General features: G+C 40.0%; 1 protein-coding gene across 1 annotated transcript; it reads left to right on the forward strand.

The window, feature by feature from the left end:
- Positions 1-5,295: 5,295 nt before the first annotated feature.
- On the forward strand, positions 5,296-12,247 carry LOC308102155 (E3 ubiquitin/ISG15 ligase TRIM25-like; the record flags this gene model as incomplete). Its single annotated transcript, XM_080451757.1, has 3 exons — positions 5,296-5,535; positions 7,474-7,842; positions 12,008-12,247. 3 exons carry the CDS (start codon positions 5,296-5,298, stop codon positions 12,245-12,247), a joined length of 849 nt encoding a protein of 282 aa, XP_080307883.1.
- Between the last annotated feature and the right edge of the window lie 7,459 nt (positions 12,248-19,706).

Raw genomic sequence — 19,706 nt, forward strand, 5'->3', positions numbered from 1 at the left:
ATTAACTTTAGATTACAACTGGACTTGTATCATTTATTACTTATTTTCCCGTTGCACAATGGTGAATGAACTGTCTCTTTTCTTCAGTCAGTTTATTAGAACTTCTTCAGCAAAATAGAAGACGTTTTCAAGTTCACCTAACTTCCTCAATAGTACAATAGACCAGTGGTGTAAAGTAACTAAGTACATGTACTCAAGTACTGTACTTAAGTAAAATTCAGAGGTATTTTTACTTAACTGTAGTACTTACCCTTTTCAATACTGAACATTTTATTGGACAGAAATGTAAAAACAGCACGAGTACAGTCAAACACTTTGTCTAAAAGGATAACACCACGAAAGTCCTTGCGGTCTTGTTTTCATTGGGGTTCTAGGTACTGGGGGCATTGACCCCTTGACTATCTTAAACCTACATCCCATCACTCAAATACCCCTTAATTGCCTCTGAGATGTAGTGGAGAATTAATAGTCACTAAGTCAGTCAATAGGCAGTTGTTTATCTATAACCCAGTGGTTCTCAACCTGTTCAGGCCGTGACCCCCACAAATAATCATAATTGAACTGGTAACAGACTGTACAATGAAAGATTATAGGCCTTTAAATTGGTTAATTTAGCAAAGCGTTAAAACTGCACATTACAAAATATGGTAGCTGATCTGCAGTGAAGCTATTTTCCCTATTTTAAAATGGTTTTCAAAATAAAAAATAAGATAAGTCATAAGAGACGCTGTGCAAGATAGGGAATATGTTTGATAAAGTGAGTGATAGAAACAGGACAGCTGTAAAAAAAAAAATAGGGGCGTCCGCTGGCCTGGCGGTCCAGGCGCATACCACATATGCTGGTAGTCCAGCTTGACAGCGTGTGGCGGGTTCGACTCCTGGTCCCGACGACCTTTGCTGTATGTCATCCCCCCATCTCAGTCCCCATTTCCTGTCAGCCTACTATCCTATCAATAAAGGCAGAAAAAGCCCCCAAAAAGATCTTTAAAAAAAACACTTGACCCTATTATAAATGAGTCTATCATGTCTATCAAATTCATGCAGTTTTAACATAATTCACCACTATGTGTTTCAAGTTTCAATTCAAAAATCCAATGTGTGGCCCTTCACTCACTTTATCAAAGTCAGTTTGGCCCCCTATAGAAAAAATGTTTGCACCCCTGTTTTTTATGTCCAGTGAAGTCAAGACCTACAAAACCAAAACATTGGGGAAAAAATGATTGTTTTTCTAAAAACATCATTCAATCATAATATCTCAGAATGTGACATATTATGCATGCACAGTAGACTAATGATTATATTTCAGAAACTGATTCCCTGGGAAATACATATTTCAAAATGATGGCAGACGCATATGATGTTTATTAACTACTTAAACCCCATATGGGTAACCAGAGTCCCTCAGGGCTCAATACTAGTGTCTTTTCTGTTTTGGGTTATTGTGGGGAAAGCTTTCGCTGAAAATAGCCGATCGACAAGCTCACAACGCGTCGCAGCGCGACGCGTTGTGAGCTTGTCTATCTGCTATTTTCTGTGACCGCTATACGGATGCTGGGGTTTTTAAGTGGTTAAAAAGAATATTTAATATAGAAGTCCCAAGTACATTTGCTGTATCATTTTGTTTTGTTTATTTAGTCACAAGCTCTCTTTAATGCTTTTCATCAGTTAAACATTTATGAAAATCACAGACAGACTTAAAGGGCCACTTCCCTGCTTTTGAACCCAAATCCTGTTTCTATAAAGTCGAGGACAAACTAAAGATGATTTGGCAGTGCTTCTATGTTTTTATTATGAATTTGGAACGCTTACTCTGTGACATCACAGGGTGAATCTCAGTTCCTCCTATAGACTACTTGGACTACAGTGTTTCCTGTATACTGTAGTTCCAGTTGGAACTATACAAATATCAGCTGGAGTCCTGTGTGACTACATCTTCTCATGTGTGTACGCTCTAAGAACACATGCCTCCCGGAAGTAGACCTCAAAGAGAGAGTGATTAAAATAAAATAAAAGCTCAACATAACCCAAATGAACTTCCTGTATTAGCCTGTTTTTGTCCAACTTTACACAACAGTCAACATGCATGTGTGTGTGTGTGTGTGTGTGTGTTTTCAAATTAACCCAAATGAACTTCCTGTATTAGCCTGTTTTTGTCCAACAACAGTCAACATGCATGTGTGTGTTTTCACTTTAGTGAGGGAGCCCTGGCTAGGAGTGGAGTTTTGGAAGGGAGGTGCGCTAGTTGCTGCTGCTAGTTACTGCTGCTAGTTGCTGCTGCTAGTTGCTGCTCTAGTTGAATATGAATTAATATACAGTGGGAATCAATCCAGTGGAACACATACTTCTGTCCATTATTCTTTCAGGTCATAGGATGACAATTTCAAATAATCTCTTTCCCATCCACAAATAGTTCTGCTGTCCCTATTTTGGCCATGTAATTAAACTAAAATATGATTAATTTGTTGCTATATGTTTAACAAAATGTGTTATTTTCACTACTTTTGTGCAACAGTGTCACACCACAAAGTAGGGCATTATTTATTTTAAGAAAAAAATCATATAAAGTGGAAATATGGCGATAAAGGTTTTCTGCATAACAGCGACAATACAGTATTTTTGATAGTTTGATTGTGAGCTTGAACAAGCCTAAGTTTATCCAATAAAACATTAATATAATAAGCTGTACTTTTCATGTCATAGTCATTTTCAAGTGGACCTTAACCAAGAGATTAATGAAACACTACTCTGTTGGGTTGATAGTGTCCTCAAACTAAATATTGTACACAATCATTATGCCTTTACTCTGATATTTGCTCAAGAAAAAAATAGTTTAATTTGTATTGACGGCAAAATCCTGCATGGCTATAAGCAAACGAGTGGTGAACGCTGCCCCCTTGTGTCCAAAGTGAAACATAACCTGAAACAGAATCTCATTTAATGTAACTTTGTATTCACAGTATTGTTTGTTTTTGTTTTGTTTTTAGAATTCCACAAGTTTAACAAATACTACATTCAATTCTCACTGGAAAAGATTGACACAGTGAGGCTTGGAAAGGGAAAGCTAGTGATTATTATGAGGTCCTATTCAGAGGTCTGAGTGTTTTTAATGAATGGTTCCTTGCTTTCCTTCCAGAATACAGTAGCCTATTTTTGCATATTGTCTGTTGCTTTGCTGTCAAAGCACAAGAGGTGTTGACCGTTCTGTTGTAGAACAGAGAGTTACTATATTTCCCCTTTTAATGCTGACCTTTTCTTAGTCATTAATGAAGTTGTAATTAAAATACACTAGAAGGTAACAGACTGTACAATGAAAGATTATGGGCCTTTAAATTGGTCTTTACACCTAGGAAAGTATTAAATCGGCAAGTTACAAAATACTATAGCTGATCTACAGTGATGCTACTATATAATAAAAATAAGTCATACTACATAAGACGCCGTGCACAATAGGGAATATGTTTGATAAAGTGAGAGATACAGACAGAAAAACAAAAAAACATGAAAAATAAAACAGTTGAATTTGACAATGCTCCTGGCATTTCTCTCACTTAATCTGTAGGAACTTGATCTTGTTTCCTGAAATAACACACAATGAATAATTCTATGAACACTTCAGGTGCAACTCCAGTTAGCTACTTTTTACTCTATATGGTTGTGAGAGGACAACAAAAGAATGCAGATGACAAGCAATGACACAACAGCAATAAGGCATCATTGAATTGCCCCCCCCGTGTAATTTTCAGGTTTCCCCTTTATTATGATCAAGTTCACCTGTCTTGCCATGATATATTTGCATATCTGCAAACATGCAGGAAGTCCCTCCCTTTGCCTCTCCTACTTTTCTTCACCCCCGTTCCGGGAGCAACGATAGGACATCCGGTTTTTGAGCTAGCAACAATAAGGTTTCCGGTTGCCTTCAAAGTAAGCATTTAATGTTTTATGAAAGACATAAATGCATTTCGAAAAAGACATTTATACAGTGGTGGAAAGTAACTAAGTACATGTAATCAATTACTGTACTATGCATTTTGAAAAATACATTTATACAGTGGTGGAAAGTAACTAAGTACTACTCCACTACATTTCAGAGGCAGATATTATACTTTTACTCCACTACAATTATTTGAAAACTAGTTACTTGTTACTTTGTATATTTTTGATTATTATTACAAGACCACTTCAGCCCTATTTAAACTTTGGAAATTTGAAAATAGACCATCTACATGCAAAAGATTTTTATATTTATACAAGACCACTTCAGCCCTATTTAAACTTTGACAATTTGAAAATAGCCGATCTACAAGCAAAATATTTTTATATTTAATTACATTTTGATACCAGTACTTTTACTCAATTACATTTAGAATTCAGGACTTTTACTTGTGCAGAGTATTTCTACATTGCAGTATTGATACTTTTACTTAAGTAAAACATTTTAGTACCCGCCACTTTTTATTTTACACACGTCTGGCTTAGCGGAGAGTGTGGTGTTGTAGAGGAGGTCTCCCTGAACGCGTGCGTACGTTCAAAGTGTTGCCTCGCGGAGCCGTCTCCTGTGCAGCGCCCACTATTGTCTGAAAGCGGCACTTTTTAGCACTTTTCTGACCTCTGACCTCACTGGACGGCCCGCCACTTTCTATTTTACACCTCTCCGGTTTAGCGGAGAGTGTGGTGTTGTAGAGGAGGTCTCCCTGAACGCGTGCGTATGTCCAAAGTGTTGCCTCGTGGAGCCGTCTCCTGTGCAGCGCCCACTATTGTCTGAGAGTGGCACTTTTCTGACCTCTGACCTCACTGGACGGCCCGCCACTTTTTATTTTACACCTCTCCGGTTTAGTGGACAGTGTGGTGTTGTAGAGGAGGTCTCCCTGAACGCGTGCATATGTCCAAAGTGTTGCCTCGCGGAGCCGTCTCCTGTCCAGTGTCCAATTTGTATAGGCTATGCACTCCTTTGAACAGCATTTATCCATTTAGATAAATTATTAATGTTTTAAATCCCTTATTGTTACACAGAAACATAATATGTGTTGTATAGAAACATAATATGTCGTTTAAATGCTTAATTTATAGTTTTAATGTGCAAATTAACCGTTTTTCAATGGCTCCTTTTTGCTCTAGAGGGTACTCTTATTCTGAAGAGATCGTCCACCAGAAGTCTTATAGTTGCTCACGGAACACTGGTCTTTTCTTCAGAAGAAACGAAACTCAGAGCTGTTGAGTGTTTTTCTCTCTGTCTCTCTTCAGAGTAAACCAAAGTGTTGTGTCTTTTCTCTCAGTGTGAGTGTGGTTGTCGGTCAAATGGCACAACAGCAGGAGAAGCAACAGGGATGTGATCTGGACCAGGACCAGTTCTGCTGTTCTGTCTGTCTGGACCTTCTAAAGGAACCAGTGACTCTACAGTGTGGACACAGTTACTGTAGAAGCTGTATTGAGGGTTACTGGGACCAGTATGAGGAGACGGGAGTCTACAGCTGTCCCCAGTGCAGAGAGAGCTTCAGTCCCAGACCTGTTCTGGGGAAGAACAACATGCTGGCTGAGGTGAGATGACCTTACACGTTACAACCACATAGCTGTAGAATACAACTCTCGTAGACGTATTTATGATTCTGACGTTTTCAATCTACGAGAGTTGTAGAGTTCACCCCCATGGACACAGGGACTTTCTGCACTATACCCCGTAGACACTCCAAACATATACAAATTGAAAATAAAGGTGCTTACCCCCACGGTCCAAATGTTAGCTCTCGCTACAGGGTAGTAGTTTAATGTAATAATCTATATCTTTCAATAAAGAAGTTTTTTAATGCCGTCTGTGGCCGATTCTGTCGGAAGTTCCCAATGGGCGGTAGTGATGCGCCCATCTGGTGAAACCCGGAATTACACTCAATGTAAACGGGAAGTAAACGAGGGTGAAAATGGAAATGGCGTTCAGCCACAGACGGCATTAAAACACTTCTTTGTTGAAAGATATGGATTATTACATTAAACTACTACCGCGTAGCGAGAGCTAACATTTTAGGCGTGGGGGTAAGCACCTTTATTTTCAATTTGTACATGTTTGGAGTGTCTACGGGGTATAGTGCTGAAAGTCCCTGTTTCCATGGGGGGTGAACCCTACAACTCTCATAGATTGAAAACGTCAGAATCATAAATACGTCTACGAGAGTTGTATTCTACAGCTACAACCACACATTAAACTACATGTTCTGCTACAGCAAACTCCTTGTTGACTATTGTGATAGATGGTAGTTATTCTATATGTTGCTTATTTACTACACATTATGTTATGTACGTTGATGTTGATAATGATATAATACTAACAATGTTATTTAGATAGCATGTTAGACCAGTGGTCCTCAAAGTGGGGTCTAGGGACCCCCAAGGGTCAATAAGGGGGTTCCAGGGGGTCCCCAACAAAATGTGTTAATAGAGCATCACAGTCTGTTTAACCACTGTAACCCTATACATCCACTATTTGAAAATTGCCGATGTACAAGCTCACAATGCATGTATATTTTTTAAAACATTTTAATAACATAAATCTGGTATTAATTATTTTCAGATGGGGGTCCGTGGACAAATACAATATTAATTTGGGGGTCCTTGACATGAAAAGGTTTGAGAACCACTGGTTTAAACAGATACTAGGTTTGATGGTATCTTAGTTTCTTTACAATCTACAGCATTGGTTCTCAAAGTGGGGTCCGGGGACCCCAAGGGGACCTTGAGGGAGTTCCAGGGGGTCCCCAGCTAAATGATGGATAGTTAGGAACCAAATGAACCCTTATATGGGTCTGTAACTCTGAGAGTGTACAAATGGAACCAAATGAACCCTTACGGGTCCATTTGGTTCCATTTGTACACTCTAAGAGTTACATTAGCATTGATTTTACAATATAAATTGGGGTCCCAGAGATAGAAATGCCATTAAACGGGGGTCCGTAGTCTAATGCATGTCAAACAGGGGGTCCTTGAAATTAAAATAGTTGAGAAACACTGCTAGAGCCGTAAAGATCTTCTCTTATGGGGGTCCCTGGCATATCTCTTCAAATGGGGCTCTGTGGGCTAATAAGTGTCAATTAGGGGGTCCTTGACATGAAAAAGTTTGAGAACTACTGGTCTACAGTACTTACCTTATCGTGTCATTTTGTTGACTAGGGTAATTTACTCTGATCTTTGACTTTGTTAGTCACTGGTTAATCATTAAACTCTAGCGTCCCTATTCTTGCCATGTCATTCATCTTCTAGTTCTAACAGCGTCTACTAAATGCTTACATTTTTACAACATACTGTAAAGCAATCAACTTTATGGAATGCAAAGTTCAGAACCACAGTGTTCAGATAATGTTACAATGATCTTACTAGATGAACTAATGCCTGTAATGTCTCACTGTGTTTATCACCATGAACCTCACAATGACTGTGTTGTATTTGTCATCAGTGAGTGACCTCCCCTCCTCTTCTCTTTACTTCCAGGTTGTGATGAAGCTGAGCAGTACAGGAGGTCAGCAGTCTTCTGTCTCTGCTGCTCTGCTGTACGCCGGTCCAGCAGACGTGGCCTGTGATTTCTGCACCGGAGCCAGACGTCACAAAGCTCTCATGTCTTGTCTGGTGTGTCTGGCCTCTTGCTGTGAGACTCACCTCCAGCCTCACTACAATGTTCCTGCGTTGCAGAAGCACAAGCTGGTCCCAGCCACCAACAAACTGCAGGAGAAGATGTGCTCCAGTCATGACAAGCTGATGGAGGTGTTCTGTCGCACAGACCGCCAGTGTATCTGCTATCTGTGCACCATGGATGAACATAAGGGCCATGACACGGTGTCAGCTGCTGCAGAGAAGGCAGAGAAACAGGTAGGACCACGATCACTTGAAGACAAATCATAAGAGAGATCATGTTTTAAAGATAGAAGCAGAACTAAATGACCATGTCAGAGACATTAAAAGCACAAACCAGGGTGTTGTACAATAAAAAGTATTAAAGGATGAAGTACACTCCTTTTGGACCCAATGAAAAACAGACGCAATTGATCACTTTTCATATGGTAACACATTCAATCTGGGAATGCTTCTCTGTCATTTTAGATTTCTTTGTCTATTAAAAAATAGCAGATACACATGCTCATAGCGTGGCACCGAGTGCAGCGCTATGAGCTTGTAGATCTGCTCATTTTGAAAAATCGTGAAGATTTGTGCAAATCTTTGAATACATATTTCTTAAAGCAAACATTTGTAACTGTCAAATGTCTCAACAAATGTCTTAATTATCTGAAAAACTATCGTTGCTATATCAGTGGCACTCAAACCTTTTCTTGTCAAGGACTCCCCAAAATGTTGTTTTAGGCCGCCGATCCCCATCAAAATATGTTGTTCCAGGGACCCCCAGAAGCAAAGATTTGAGTTAAAAATGTTGTTTCCAAAAATGTATTCAAAGATTTGTACAAATGTTAAAGATTTTTCTAAAATAGCAGATCTACAAGCTTGTAGATCTGCTATTTTTTAATAGCCAAGTTATAAAAATAATTGTTATAGCTAAAATCTAAAATGACACAGATGTGTTCCCAGATTGAATGAGTTAATTCATCTTGCCCCTGCAAAAGTGTATTTTGAGGAAGTTACAAAGTTGATTTAAGATGATGTGTGGATCCAAACCTCACTTGTTTTTACCTTGTATCCTGTATGAGTTCTCTTTCTCCTGATTGGATAGAATTGGTATCCCGACTTGAAAATGTGCTTTGTTGACAAGCCAAACTGTCTCTTCCTGTTTCTTAAAGAAACAGCTGGTGACAATGCAGGAGGAAGTCCAGCAGAAGATCCAGGAGAAAAGGAAGGAGCTGAAAGACCTGAGACGGGTCATGGAGGCCCTGAACGTGAGCTGATGTTATGATAATAGATCTTGATCTTGTGTTTACTGTGATGCTACTGTATATGGATGAGACAGTGCCTTGTGTCATCAGAAGCACTAAAGAAGTGGTTCTCAAGCCTTTTCATGTCAAGGACCCCCAATTAATATGTATTTGGCTGCAGACCCACATTTGAAAATATTTATGTGCCAGCAATCCACATATAAGATTTGTGTTGTTAAAATGTTACAAAGTTATTCAAATGTTTTCACATTCTATCAAGATGTTCTTGAAAATAGCAGATCTACAAGCTCACAACGCGTCACGACGAGTTCGCCATGTGTTGTGAACTTGTAGAATTTTAGGCTATTTTAAGTGGTTAAACAGATTTTCTTTTGTTTTGGTTGGTTAAACAGATGTTGATGGTATATTAACATATTTTTGGGGGGACCCCCTGGAACCCCCTGAAGGACCCCTGGGGGTCCCTGCACTAAAGTACCCAGAATGACAGTAAAGAACAGTGACAGTAAAGAATCCATCATATCATGGAACTTCTGGAATGGCCAACAATACTTATGTTGTGACTGAATGTATTCCCCACAAAGTTCTACACTTACATGAGAACTTATAACCAAGAGTTTCCTTCTTCCTTTGTGCATGTGTGCGTGTGCGTGTGCGTGTGCGTGTGCGTGTGCGTGTGTGTGTGTGTGTGTGTGTGTGTGTGTGTGTGTGTGTGTGTGTGTGTGAAGCAGAGCTCTGCAGAAGCAGCAGTGGAGGCCAGTGACAGGATCTTCAGTGAGATGATGGTCTCCATTGAGAGAAGACGCAGTGAGCTTAAAGAACTGATCAGAGATCAGCAGCAGACTGCAGTGGCTCAGACTGAGGCTCTCCTGAGGCAGCTGGAGGACCACATGGAGCAGCTGGAGAGGAGACATGCTGACCTGGAGGAGCTGTCCAACACTGATGACATCATCACTTTCATTCAGGTTCCACACATGGCATTTTACTGTTTGATTTTGACTCATTTAGGAGAAATCGTCTTCATATTTCATCTCATTCCATCATGTCATATTATTATTACATCATAGTATATTACATAACATGACATTATTAATGATGGTAGTTACTAATGCTAATATAGTTCTAGTATACAGTAGTTGTACAGACCATAATAATATTGTCAGAATTAGGCCTGTCACAATTATTACATAATTGCCTAATCACAATTATTACATAATTGCCTAATCACAATTATTTGAGATAATCACAATTATTTTCCACAATTGTCATAATTGTAAGTATTTTCCAAAAATAGCAGATCTACAAGATCAGCTTCTGAGCTTGTAGATTGTAGATTGTCTATTTCCACTATTGTCAAATATTTTGAAAGTATAAAATTATTCAATATCTGCCCTGTACAATTTGTGTTCATAGATTGGAACGGAAATGTATATTTTTATTTATATGCTCAATGCCAAAAACACAATCACATTGTTAATCGCAATTATTTGCATGAGAATTAGAGACAAATTAAATCATCATTTGTGTGCGTGTGCGTGTGCGTGTGCGTGTGCGTGTGCGTGTGTGTGTGTGTGTGTGTGTGTGGTCAATGTACCAATTTATTGATCTCTTGGTTTAATGATCTTCCATCCCTGTCTATACTGGTTTACTTGTCTCTCTCCAGAGTTTCCAGTCTCTCTCCAGTTCCAGTGGATCTCCAGTCTCACCCAGTGTGGTCATCTGTCCTGTGAGGTCCTTCACAGATGTGATTGATGTGGTGTCTGGTCTGAGAGACCAACTAGACAACATCCTGAAGACAACTTGGCCAGAGATATCAAAGAGACGTGAGATTTAAATGTGTTTCTTGTTTTTCTAACCAGCCATCATAGTAAACATGGATTGATGAAGTCAGAAGGCAACTGGAGATATTTGAACTGGAGCAGACTGATGGTACACAGGTTGGCTGTCTGTCAGATTGGACAGAAACATTGAAGAATCTAAGCAAGACTATTCCTCAAAGGAAAGATTAGGGTTAGATTTAAATGTCTTTATTGTGCTTTAACCGGCCCCTATACTGTACAGTACATTTCTAAGAGTTGAAACAGTTTGTACAGGTGGAAGTATGTCTGGGAAGGCTACTAAAGCCTGTTGTATGGGGGGCAATAAATTAGTGTGACCTGTGTTTCATGTCACCCACTACAGTATATAAATGCACCATTTACCATGTATTAGTATTATTATATTTTTGTGCTCAATAAATGATCTTGAGGAGTTCTCTCTCCTGATTCGATGAAATTTGTAACCCACCTGAAAATGTATTATAAATGTAAAATGAGAGACGGGGAGACAGCTGTTACTGAACAAACACTATATAATAGCAATGATGCTATAATAGCTTTAACTTTTTGACAAAACCCTTGGAACTTCAGTTTAATCCATTCTTCAGTATGATGTCTAGCATATATGCTATATATGTGACTGTGCCTTTAAGAGAGCTTTGTTACGACACTGCCGTAAAGCTGTTGTTGTCTTTTACGTCAGTCGTATGTTGTGACCTCCTGTAGGCTCATGCTGTATGTTTTACATGCCCGAAGTCAGCAGTAAAGTCTATTGGATTTGACCCTTCGTGTGGACATTGAAATCCTTTACAATGTCATGATGACCTTTACTGTTTTCTTGTGTCTCCAGTTGATGTTTTACATCCAGCGGAGCCTCAGACCAGAAAGGACTTTTTACAATGTGAGTCCATGTTGATGCAGGTTCTGAACGTTGAAGTTTCATTCTGATATGTTGTTATTTAAAGCTCTAATGAGTTTGATCTGAGAGACTAACTCTAAACACAATAAGGTTCATGAGGTTTGATTTATCTTTTGTCGTGTGTTCTCACAGATTCCTCTCCTCTGTCTCTGGACATGAACACAATAAACACATATCTCTCCCTGTCAGAGGAGAAGAGGAAGGTGACTTTAACAACACAACAACAACCTTACCCTGATCATGCAGAGAGATTTACTGCTTCGTACTGTCAGGTGATGTGTACAGAGGGTCTGTCTGAACGTTGTTACGGGGAAGTAGTGTGGAGTGGTAAAGGGGTTGAGATAGCAGTCTGTTATAAAGACATCAGCAGACAAACACGCTTTGGAGACGATGATAAATCCTGGTGTTTACAGTGCATTGGTAAAAACTACAATTTCAGACACAACAGTGTTAACACTAAAGTGTCAGGTCCTCTCTCCTCCAGAGTGGGGGTGTACCTGGACCACAAGGCAGGTACTCTGTCCTTCTACAGTGTTTCTGACACAATGACCCTCCTACACACAGTTCAAACCACGTTCACACAACCTCTCTATCCAGGGGTAACGCTTGCATGGGAATATGGAGATACAGCAGAGCTGTGTAAGACATGGTAGACATGTTAAGAATACTGATGATGATATTCAGTTCATTTGATTATAGATTTTCTCTTCTAGATAAAGCATGTGTAAGAATGATGTGTACAGTATACTACACCATCATGATCAATCAATCCATTGTGTTCCACTCATTGCATTTCTTTAATAAGCCTGCTGCAGACAATCATTATACAGTATGCTCTGTTATCTTGTTGATATTACTACAGAGCCCTCTGTCAGTCAGTGTAGATTGGTTATACTGAATGTAGTGGTTCTCAAACTGTGGGTCTGGACCCCCAGGGGGTCCCCAAATGATGATGATATGCTTAATGTGCAACATTGTTTTCTCACTCAACAGTTAACAACATACAGTATGTATAGTGTATACAGGATATCTGCACATTTCTAAAGTGACAATTTAAGGACTTTTAAGACTTATTCAATACCTCTAAAAAAATATATATGAATCATGCCATTACTGCATCAAAAGTAATCAACAAACTATACTATAAAAACTGGTCAAACATTGGCCAAATATTACCTGACTTAGAGACAGAAAATGTGAAAATAGCTGATCTACAAGCTCACAACGCCTTGCAACGCGAGGCTTTGTGAGCTTGTAGATCTGCTATTTTCACAATATCAATGGAGTTACACTAAATGTAATGCTTCCACTCCTGCAATTCCAAGTGCTTGTAAGGGTGGGTGGTCCCCTGTTCAAATATGATGCTTTTCAGGGGTCCCCAGTTCAAATATGATTTTTGGTGGGTCCCCAGTTCAAATATTATTTTGGGGGGTCCCCAGTTCAAATATTATTTTGGGGGGTCCCCAGTTCAAATATTATTTTGGGGGGTCCCCAGTTCAAATATTATTTTGGGGGGGTCCCCAGTTCAAATAGGATTATTCTGGGAGGTCGAGGCCTGAAAAGTTTGAGAACCACTGGTGTAAGGTCTTACTCCTCAATGTGTCAATAGGGTATTGTGTGTCAACGGTTATTCGATTTAATCATTTATAAAAATATTTGTGTAAAAGTCAAACTTGTGTCTATGCTACATTGTTCCCTGCACAATGATAATAATTACATATACATAGTTTAAATATAATGCTGAGTTTGCTTTTATCCACTTTCTATGTTTTACTAATTGTACACTTAAACAATGTTGCCAGTAATCTTCAATACATGTTCTATATACATGTAATTACTTTCCATCAGAGGCTTCCACACATAGATTCATAATGAATGACATCATTGACATGACATATCATGGGTTAATAACTCATTAACTTTGGATTACAACTGGACTTTGTATCATTTATTACTTATTTTCCCGTTGCACAATGATGAATGAACAGTCTCTTTTCTTCAGTCAGTTTATTACAACTTCTTCAGCAAAATAGAACAACAGTTTTCAAGTTCACATCACTTCCTCAATAGTACAATAGACCAGTGGTGTAAACTAACTAAGTACATGTACTCAAGTACTGTACTTAAGTACAATTCAGAGGTATTTTTACTTTACCTTAGTACTTCCCATTTTCAATACTGAACATTTTATTGGACAGAAATGTAAAACGGCACGAGTACAGTCAAACACTTTGTCTAAAAGGATAACACCACAAAAGTCCTTGCGGTCTTGTTTCCATTGGGGTTCTAGGTACTGGGGGCATTGACCCTTTGACTATCTTAAAAATACATCCCATCACTCAAATACCCCTTAATTGCCTCTGAGATGTAGTGGAGAATTAGTAGTCACTAAGTCAGTCAATAGGCTGTTGTTTATCTATAACCCAGTGGTTCTCAACCTGTTCAGGCTGTGGCCCCCAAAAATAATCATAATTGAACTGGTAACAGACTGTACAATGAAAGATTATAGGCCTTTAAATTGGTTAATTTAGCAAAGCGGTAAAACTGCACATTACAAAATACGGTAGCTGATCTGCAGTGAAGCTATTTTCGCTATTTTAAAATGGTTTTCAAAATAAAAGATAAGATAAGTCATAAGACGGCGTGCAAAATAGGGAATATGTTTGATAAAGTGAGTGATACAGACAGCACAGCTATTTTCTTTTTTAAATAGTTGACCCTATTATAAATGAGTCTATCGTGTCTATCAAATTCATGCAGTTTTAACATAATTCACCACTATGTGTTTCAAGTTTCAATACAAAAATCCAATGTGTGGCCCTTCACTCACTTTATCAAAGTCAGTTTGGCCCCCTATAGAAAACAAACCCTGTTTTTTATGTCCAGTGAAGTCGAGACCTACAAAACCAAAACATCTGGGGGAAAAAATCATGTTTTTCTAAAAACATCATTCAATCATAATATCTCAGAATGTGACATATTATGCATGCACAGTAGACTGAATGATTATATTTCAGAAACTGATTCCTTGGGAAATACATATTTCAAAAATGATGGGAGACGCATATCATGTTTATTAACCACTTAAACCCCATATGGGTAACCAGAGTCCCTCAGGGCTCAATACTAGTGTATTTTCTGTTTTGGGTTATTGTGGGGAAAGCTTTCGCTGAAAATAGCAGATCGACAAGCTCACAACGCGTCGCAGCGCGACGCGTTGTGAGCTTGTTGATCGGCTATTTTCCACAATACGGATACTGGGATTTTTAAGTGGTTAAAAATAATATTGAATATAGAAGTCCTAAGTACATTTGCTGTATCATTTTGTTTTGTTTATTTAGTCACAAGCTCTCTTTAATGCTTTTCATCAGTTAAACATTTATGAAAATCACAGACAGACTTAAAGGGCCACTTCCCTGATTTTGAACCCAAATCCTGTTTTCATGAAGTCGAGGACAAAATAAAGATGATTTGGCAGTGCTTCTATGTTTTTATTTTGAATTTGGAATGTTTACTCTGTGACATCACAGGGTGAATCTCAGTTCCTCCTATAGACTACTTGGACTACAGTGTTTCCTGTATACTGTTGTTCCAGTCGGAACTATACTACTATCAGCTGGAGTCCTGTGTGACTACATCTTCTCATGTGTGTACTGTCATGCACTAGGGTAACACATGGCAAAAAGAGGGAGTCCACACAAGGTCAACGTTTAAATTATATTTATTATTCAGAATTAATTAAAGAATGTAATCAATGTAATTATAATCAAAAGCAAAACAAGTATGAGATGTGAGTAAGTCAGTAATCAGTAATGTAATGCAGTGTATGGATGTGTGGAATGTGCTGTGCGAGTGTTGTATAAAGTGTGTAAAGGAACTGAAAACAAAAGAGTTAGGCCCCACAGGCCAGGTAGCAGAGATCCTGCTTTCAGGGAGGAGAGAGAGAGAATGAGAGGTTGTGGGAGAGCTCCCTATATACTCTCCCAAACCACCTCACCCAGCTGCACCCAATTGGTCTAACGGCCTGCCTCACTCCGCCCTACTCACTCAGGCTGCCGGCTAGCCATCAGTGAAGGCAGAGGGGGCAGGGCCGTCACACCCCCCTCCATAAGAATGTGGTTCCACCACATTAACTAAAGAAATACAAAAAAACAATTAGCAACCAACAAAATCAAAGTGACAACATTTTACACTATACTTTTCTATTAAAGCAAAATAGCCACCTCACTATCTTTCAATTATTGTAACAAAGCCCCTACAGCCTAAAATATCAATTTTCAAACTCACCATAACTAAGGTTTTACCAAAACAAATTTGCAACTGTATGCTATCTATCCATAATTACCTGTTACTCCGCTATTGCCACACCATCCTGCCTCCAGCGTCAGCAACCTTGTATACAGGAGCGAATTAAGAGCGCCGAAGACAGGATAGTCTCTAGTGGAGAAAAAACAAGACATTTAGGATACATAAGCATGACAGTTCAACACATAAACCTAATGTACACGTGACAGTGCATCAGCCATCACGTTTTGTGAACCTTTTAATATGGCGAATATCCATGTTGTAGGGCTGCAAAAATAATGCCCATCGCATTAACCTCTGATTTGGATTTTGCAGAGACTTCAAAAATGTCAGTGGATTGTGATCTGTGTAGACCACCAGTGGAGTTAGACCAGAACCCAAATATACATCAAAGTGTTGCACAGCTAATATTAGGGCCAAAGCCTCCTTCTCAATAACTGAATAGTTGAGTTGATACGTATTGAACTTTCGTGAAAAGAAAGCCACCACTCAGTCCAAACCCTGCTCATCTGCTTGCAAAAGCGCAGCTCCAGCACCCACATTTGAAGCATCTACTTGTAATGAAAAGGACTCCTCCAACCGTGGAGCGGCCAGTACAGGAGTTGAACACAACAGAGCCTTGAGATTCTTGAACGCCAACTGACATCTAGTTGACCAGATAAATTTTGCATCTTTTTTAAACATCTGGTTAATGGCTCAGCCACGGACGAAAAGTTTCTACAGAAACTCCTATAATATCCTACAAGTCCCATAAAACGGAGCAACTCTTTCTTCGTAGGAGGAGGATATTCAATGATTGCCTTTACCTTATCCTGAACCATGCGCACACTTCCTTGCCCGACCACCTTGCCCAAATAAGTTAGAGTTGCTCTTGCAAACTCACATTTAGCCAAATTGATTGTCAATCGTGCCCAGACCAACCTCTCAAAGAGGGCTTTCGTACGTTGCACGTGCTCAGACCAGGTATCGCTGTAGATTACCACATCGTCAAGGTATACGGCGCATCCCTCTAAACCAGCCACCACTCGATTCATGAGGCGCTGAAAAGTTGCGGGCGCATTGCGCAGACCAAAAGGCATAACAGTGTATTTGTATAAACCAGATGGTGTAATGAAAGCGCATATTTCCTGTGCTCGCTTCGACAGAGGGACTTGCCAATATCCTTTTAAAAGGTCAAATGTACTCACATAAGTAGCTGATCCCACCTCATCTATACAATCTTCCATTCGTGGAAGGGGAAAAGCATCTGGCTTTGTGATATTATTGACCTTCCGATAGTCTGTGCACAGTCTATAGGTCTCATCAGGCTTACCAACCAATAGGCAAGGCGATGCCCAGCTTGAGCTGCATGGTTCAGCAATATGGTTGTCCAGCATATACTGGACCTCTTTGTTCAAATTGTCTAAGTTTTTCAGGTGACACCCGATAAAAACGCTGTCTTATAGGTACTGTATCCTCCAACTCCACATCATGCTTAATGAGATGCGTAACCGTGGGGACATCTTGTAACAGAGTAGGATAACCGTTAATAAGAGCCAACAACTCAGAACGTTTGTCATCATCCAAATAGGCCAAATTAGAATCAAGTTTCCTCAAGGACTCAGTATTGTTCAACCGACCCTGTAAAATGACCTCAGGAGTCTCGCCCTCCTCTGGACTAACTACCAGAGATGAAGACCCAGCTACCCTGGTTGTACAAAGACATGCATTCACTGTTTCCCAATCAGCTTGATTGGAGTAATATGATTTTAGCAGATTTGCATGACACAGCTTAGTCTTCTTTCTGTTGTCTGGAGTAGCTATGATGTAATTCTGCTCTGTCTCCTGTCTCACAACAGTGTAAGGCCCACTGAATTTTGCCTGGAAAGGAGAACTCACTATAGGTTGAAGGAGCAAAACCTGATCTCCAGCTTTAAACTGCTTAGGCTCTGTACGCCTGTCATAAAGGGACTTCATTTTCCTCTGTGACTGTCCTAACTTCTCTTTTGCACTTTCCACCGCCAAAATCAACCTGTGTCGAAACCCATTGACATAGTCAAGAAGACTTTTAGGGGCTGCCACATCAGACACATTGTCCTGTTGAACAGACCCAGGCCACTTTCTAGTTACTACATTCGGTACCTGATCTGCCCATACTCGTTCCCCACAGAGGTCGTTACCGAGAATGATGTCCACCCCTGCCACAGGCAACTCTGGCCGCACCCCCATGTGAACTTCTCCCTTAACCAAGTCTGAAATGAGAGACATTTTATGCACTGGAACTGGAAACACAAACATGCCCATTCCCTGAATCAAAATGCTCTCCCCCGTATCAGTTTCCGATGTAAAAGGTATAACACCCTCTCTTACAAAGGAATCCAATGAGCCACAGTCTCGTAGCACCCTCACTGGCACCTGTTTGTCACTTCCTGTTACTGATATGAACCCCTTGGAAATGAATGGCAAATATGCATTAGCAGTCTTAGGCTTCAATAGCGCACTCTGCTGTCCTACCGGCAAAGCCACTGGGCTGAGTGAGTTGGTCAAGGCAGATGGTTTAACCTGTGAGCCGGTGAACCTCTCCTTAGATTTAAGGACTGGACATTCCTTTTTCCAATGTCCGTTTTCTTTACAATAATGACATAAGCCCACTGCTTTGTCATTCGTGCCTGGTGTCACCCTGTTGTCAACTCTGTTTTCAACTCGGTTGTCGAACCTGTTCTCGAACCTGTGGCCATGAAACTCTGTTCCGGTCTTTACCCGGGGAAATCTCTCTGTACACGTTCTCTGTACTTTGACCACTGTAATTACTCTTGTGAATTAAAACGTGCTCATCTGCTAAAACTGCTGCCTCGGCTGGAGTTTTTACCTTCCTCTCAGTAACGTACGTAGCAACATTAGCAGGTAGAGTGTTCTTGAACTGTTCCATTACCACTAGGTCAAATAGTTGTTCGAAGTTCTCAACCTCTGATGAAGAACACCAGCGTGTAAATTGTGTAGTCAAATCTCTTACAAATTCTACATGACTCTGTTTGTCACGTTTTCTCCAGGTACGACATCGCTGCCTGTATGCCTCTGGCACTAACTCATAAATTTTTAACACTGCTGCCTTGACTTTTACATAGCTCCTACTATCCATAGGACTTAAAGCAGCGAATGCTTCCTGAGCTTTCCCTGTGAGAATAGACTGTAACATTAAAGCGCGATCGGTGTCTGGCCAGTTACGTGCATCCGCAACTCTGTCAAATAATAAAAAGAATGTATCGGGATTGTTGGAGCTGAATTTCACCTCATGACCCACACAAAGTACAGATACTTGTAGCACGGAGACAATAAGGAAAGACCAGACTCAGACAGGCAGCGAAGGGTGTAAGGAAACAATTGATTGTATTCAGATCAGAGAGACAATAGAAGGTTACAGTATATCACAGGTGTCCGCAACATCGGCCGTCCGTCTCTCCGCCGTGTAACAGAGCAAGCACGAGCTTTTAACATTGTCCAGTAACATAAACATATGACATCATAGGATGTGACATCGATGAGGTTCCGGTCGAAGGTGGACTTCTCGGATTGGATGAGACTGATGGTTACGTCGTCGTCTGATGATGGTAGATTATGATTGTGTGACAGTTTCTCTGGACAACAGCGTCCCCATGTCTGGGTCAAACACGTTTGACATCTCTGACCTGTCACTGGTCAGTGGAGATTTGGTGACACTAAAGGGAGACAGCTGTAGAGAAAAGAACACCCAGATACTGTGTTCCCAAAACAAGATTGCCGCAGAGAAAGCCTGTAGCTTGGATTTGACCTTGGTTGGCAGACAGAGAG

This window comes from Gymnoscopelus braueri (genome assembly GCF_963280865.1).
Source record: "Gymnoscopelus braueri genome assembly, chromosome: 15".
NCBI classification, from domain to species: Eukaryota; Metazoa; Chordata; class Actinopteri; order Myctophiformes; family Myctophidae; genus Gymnoscopelus; species Gymnoscopelus braueri.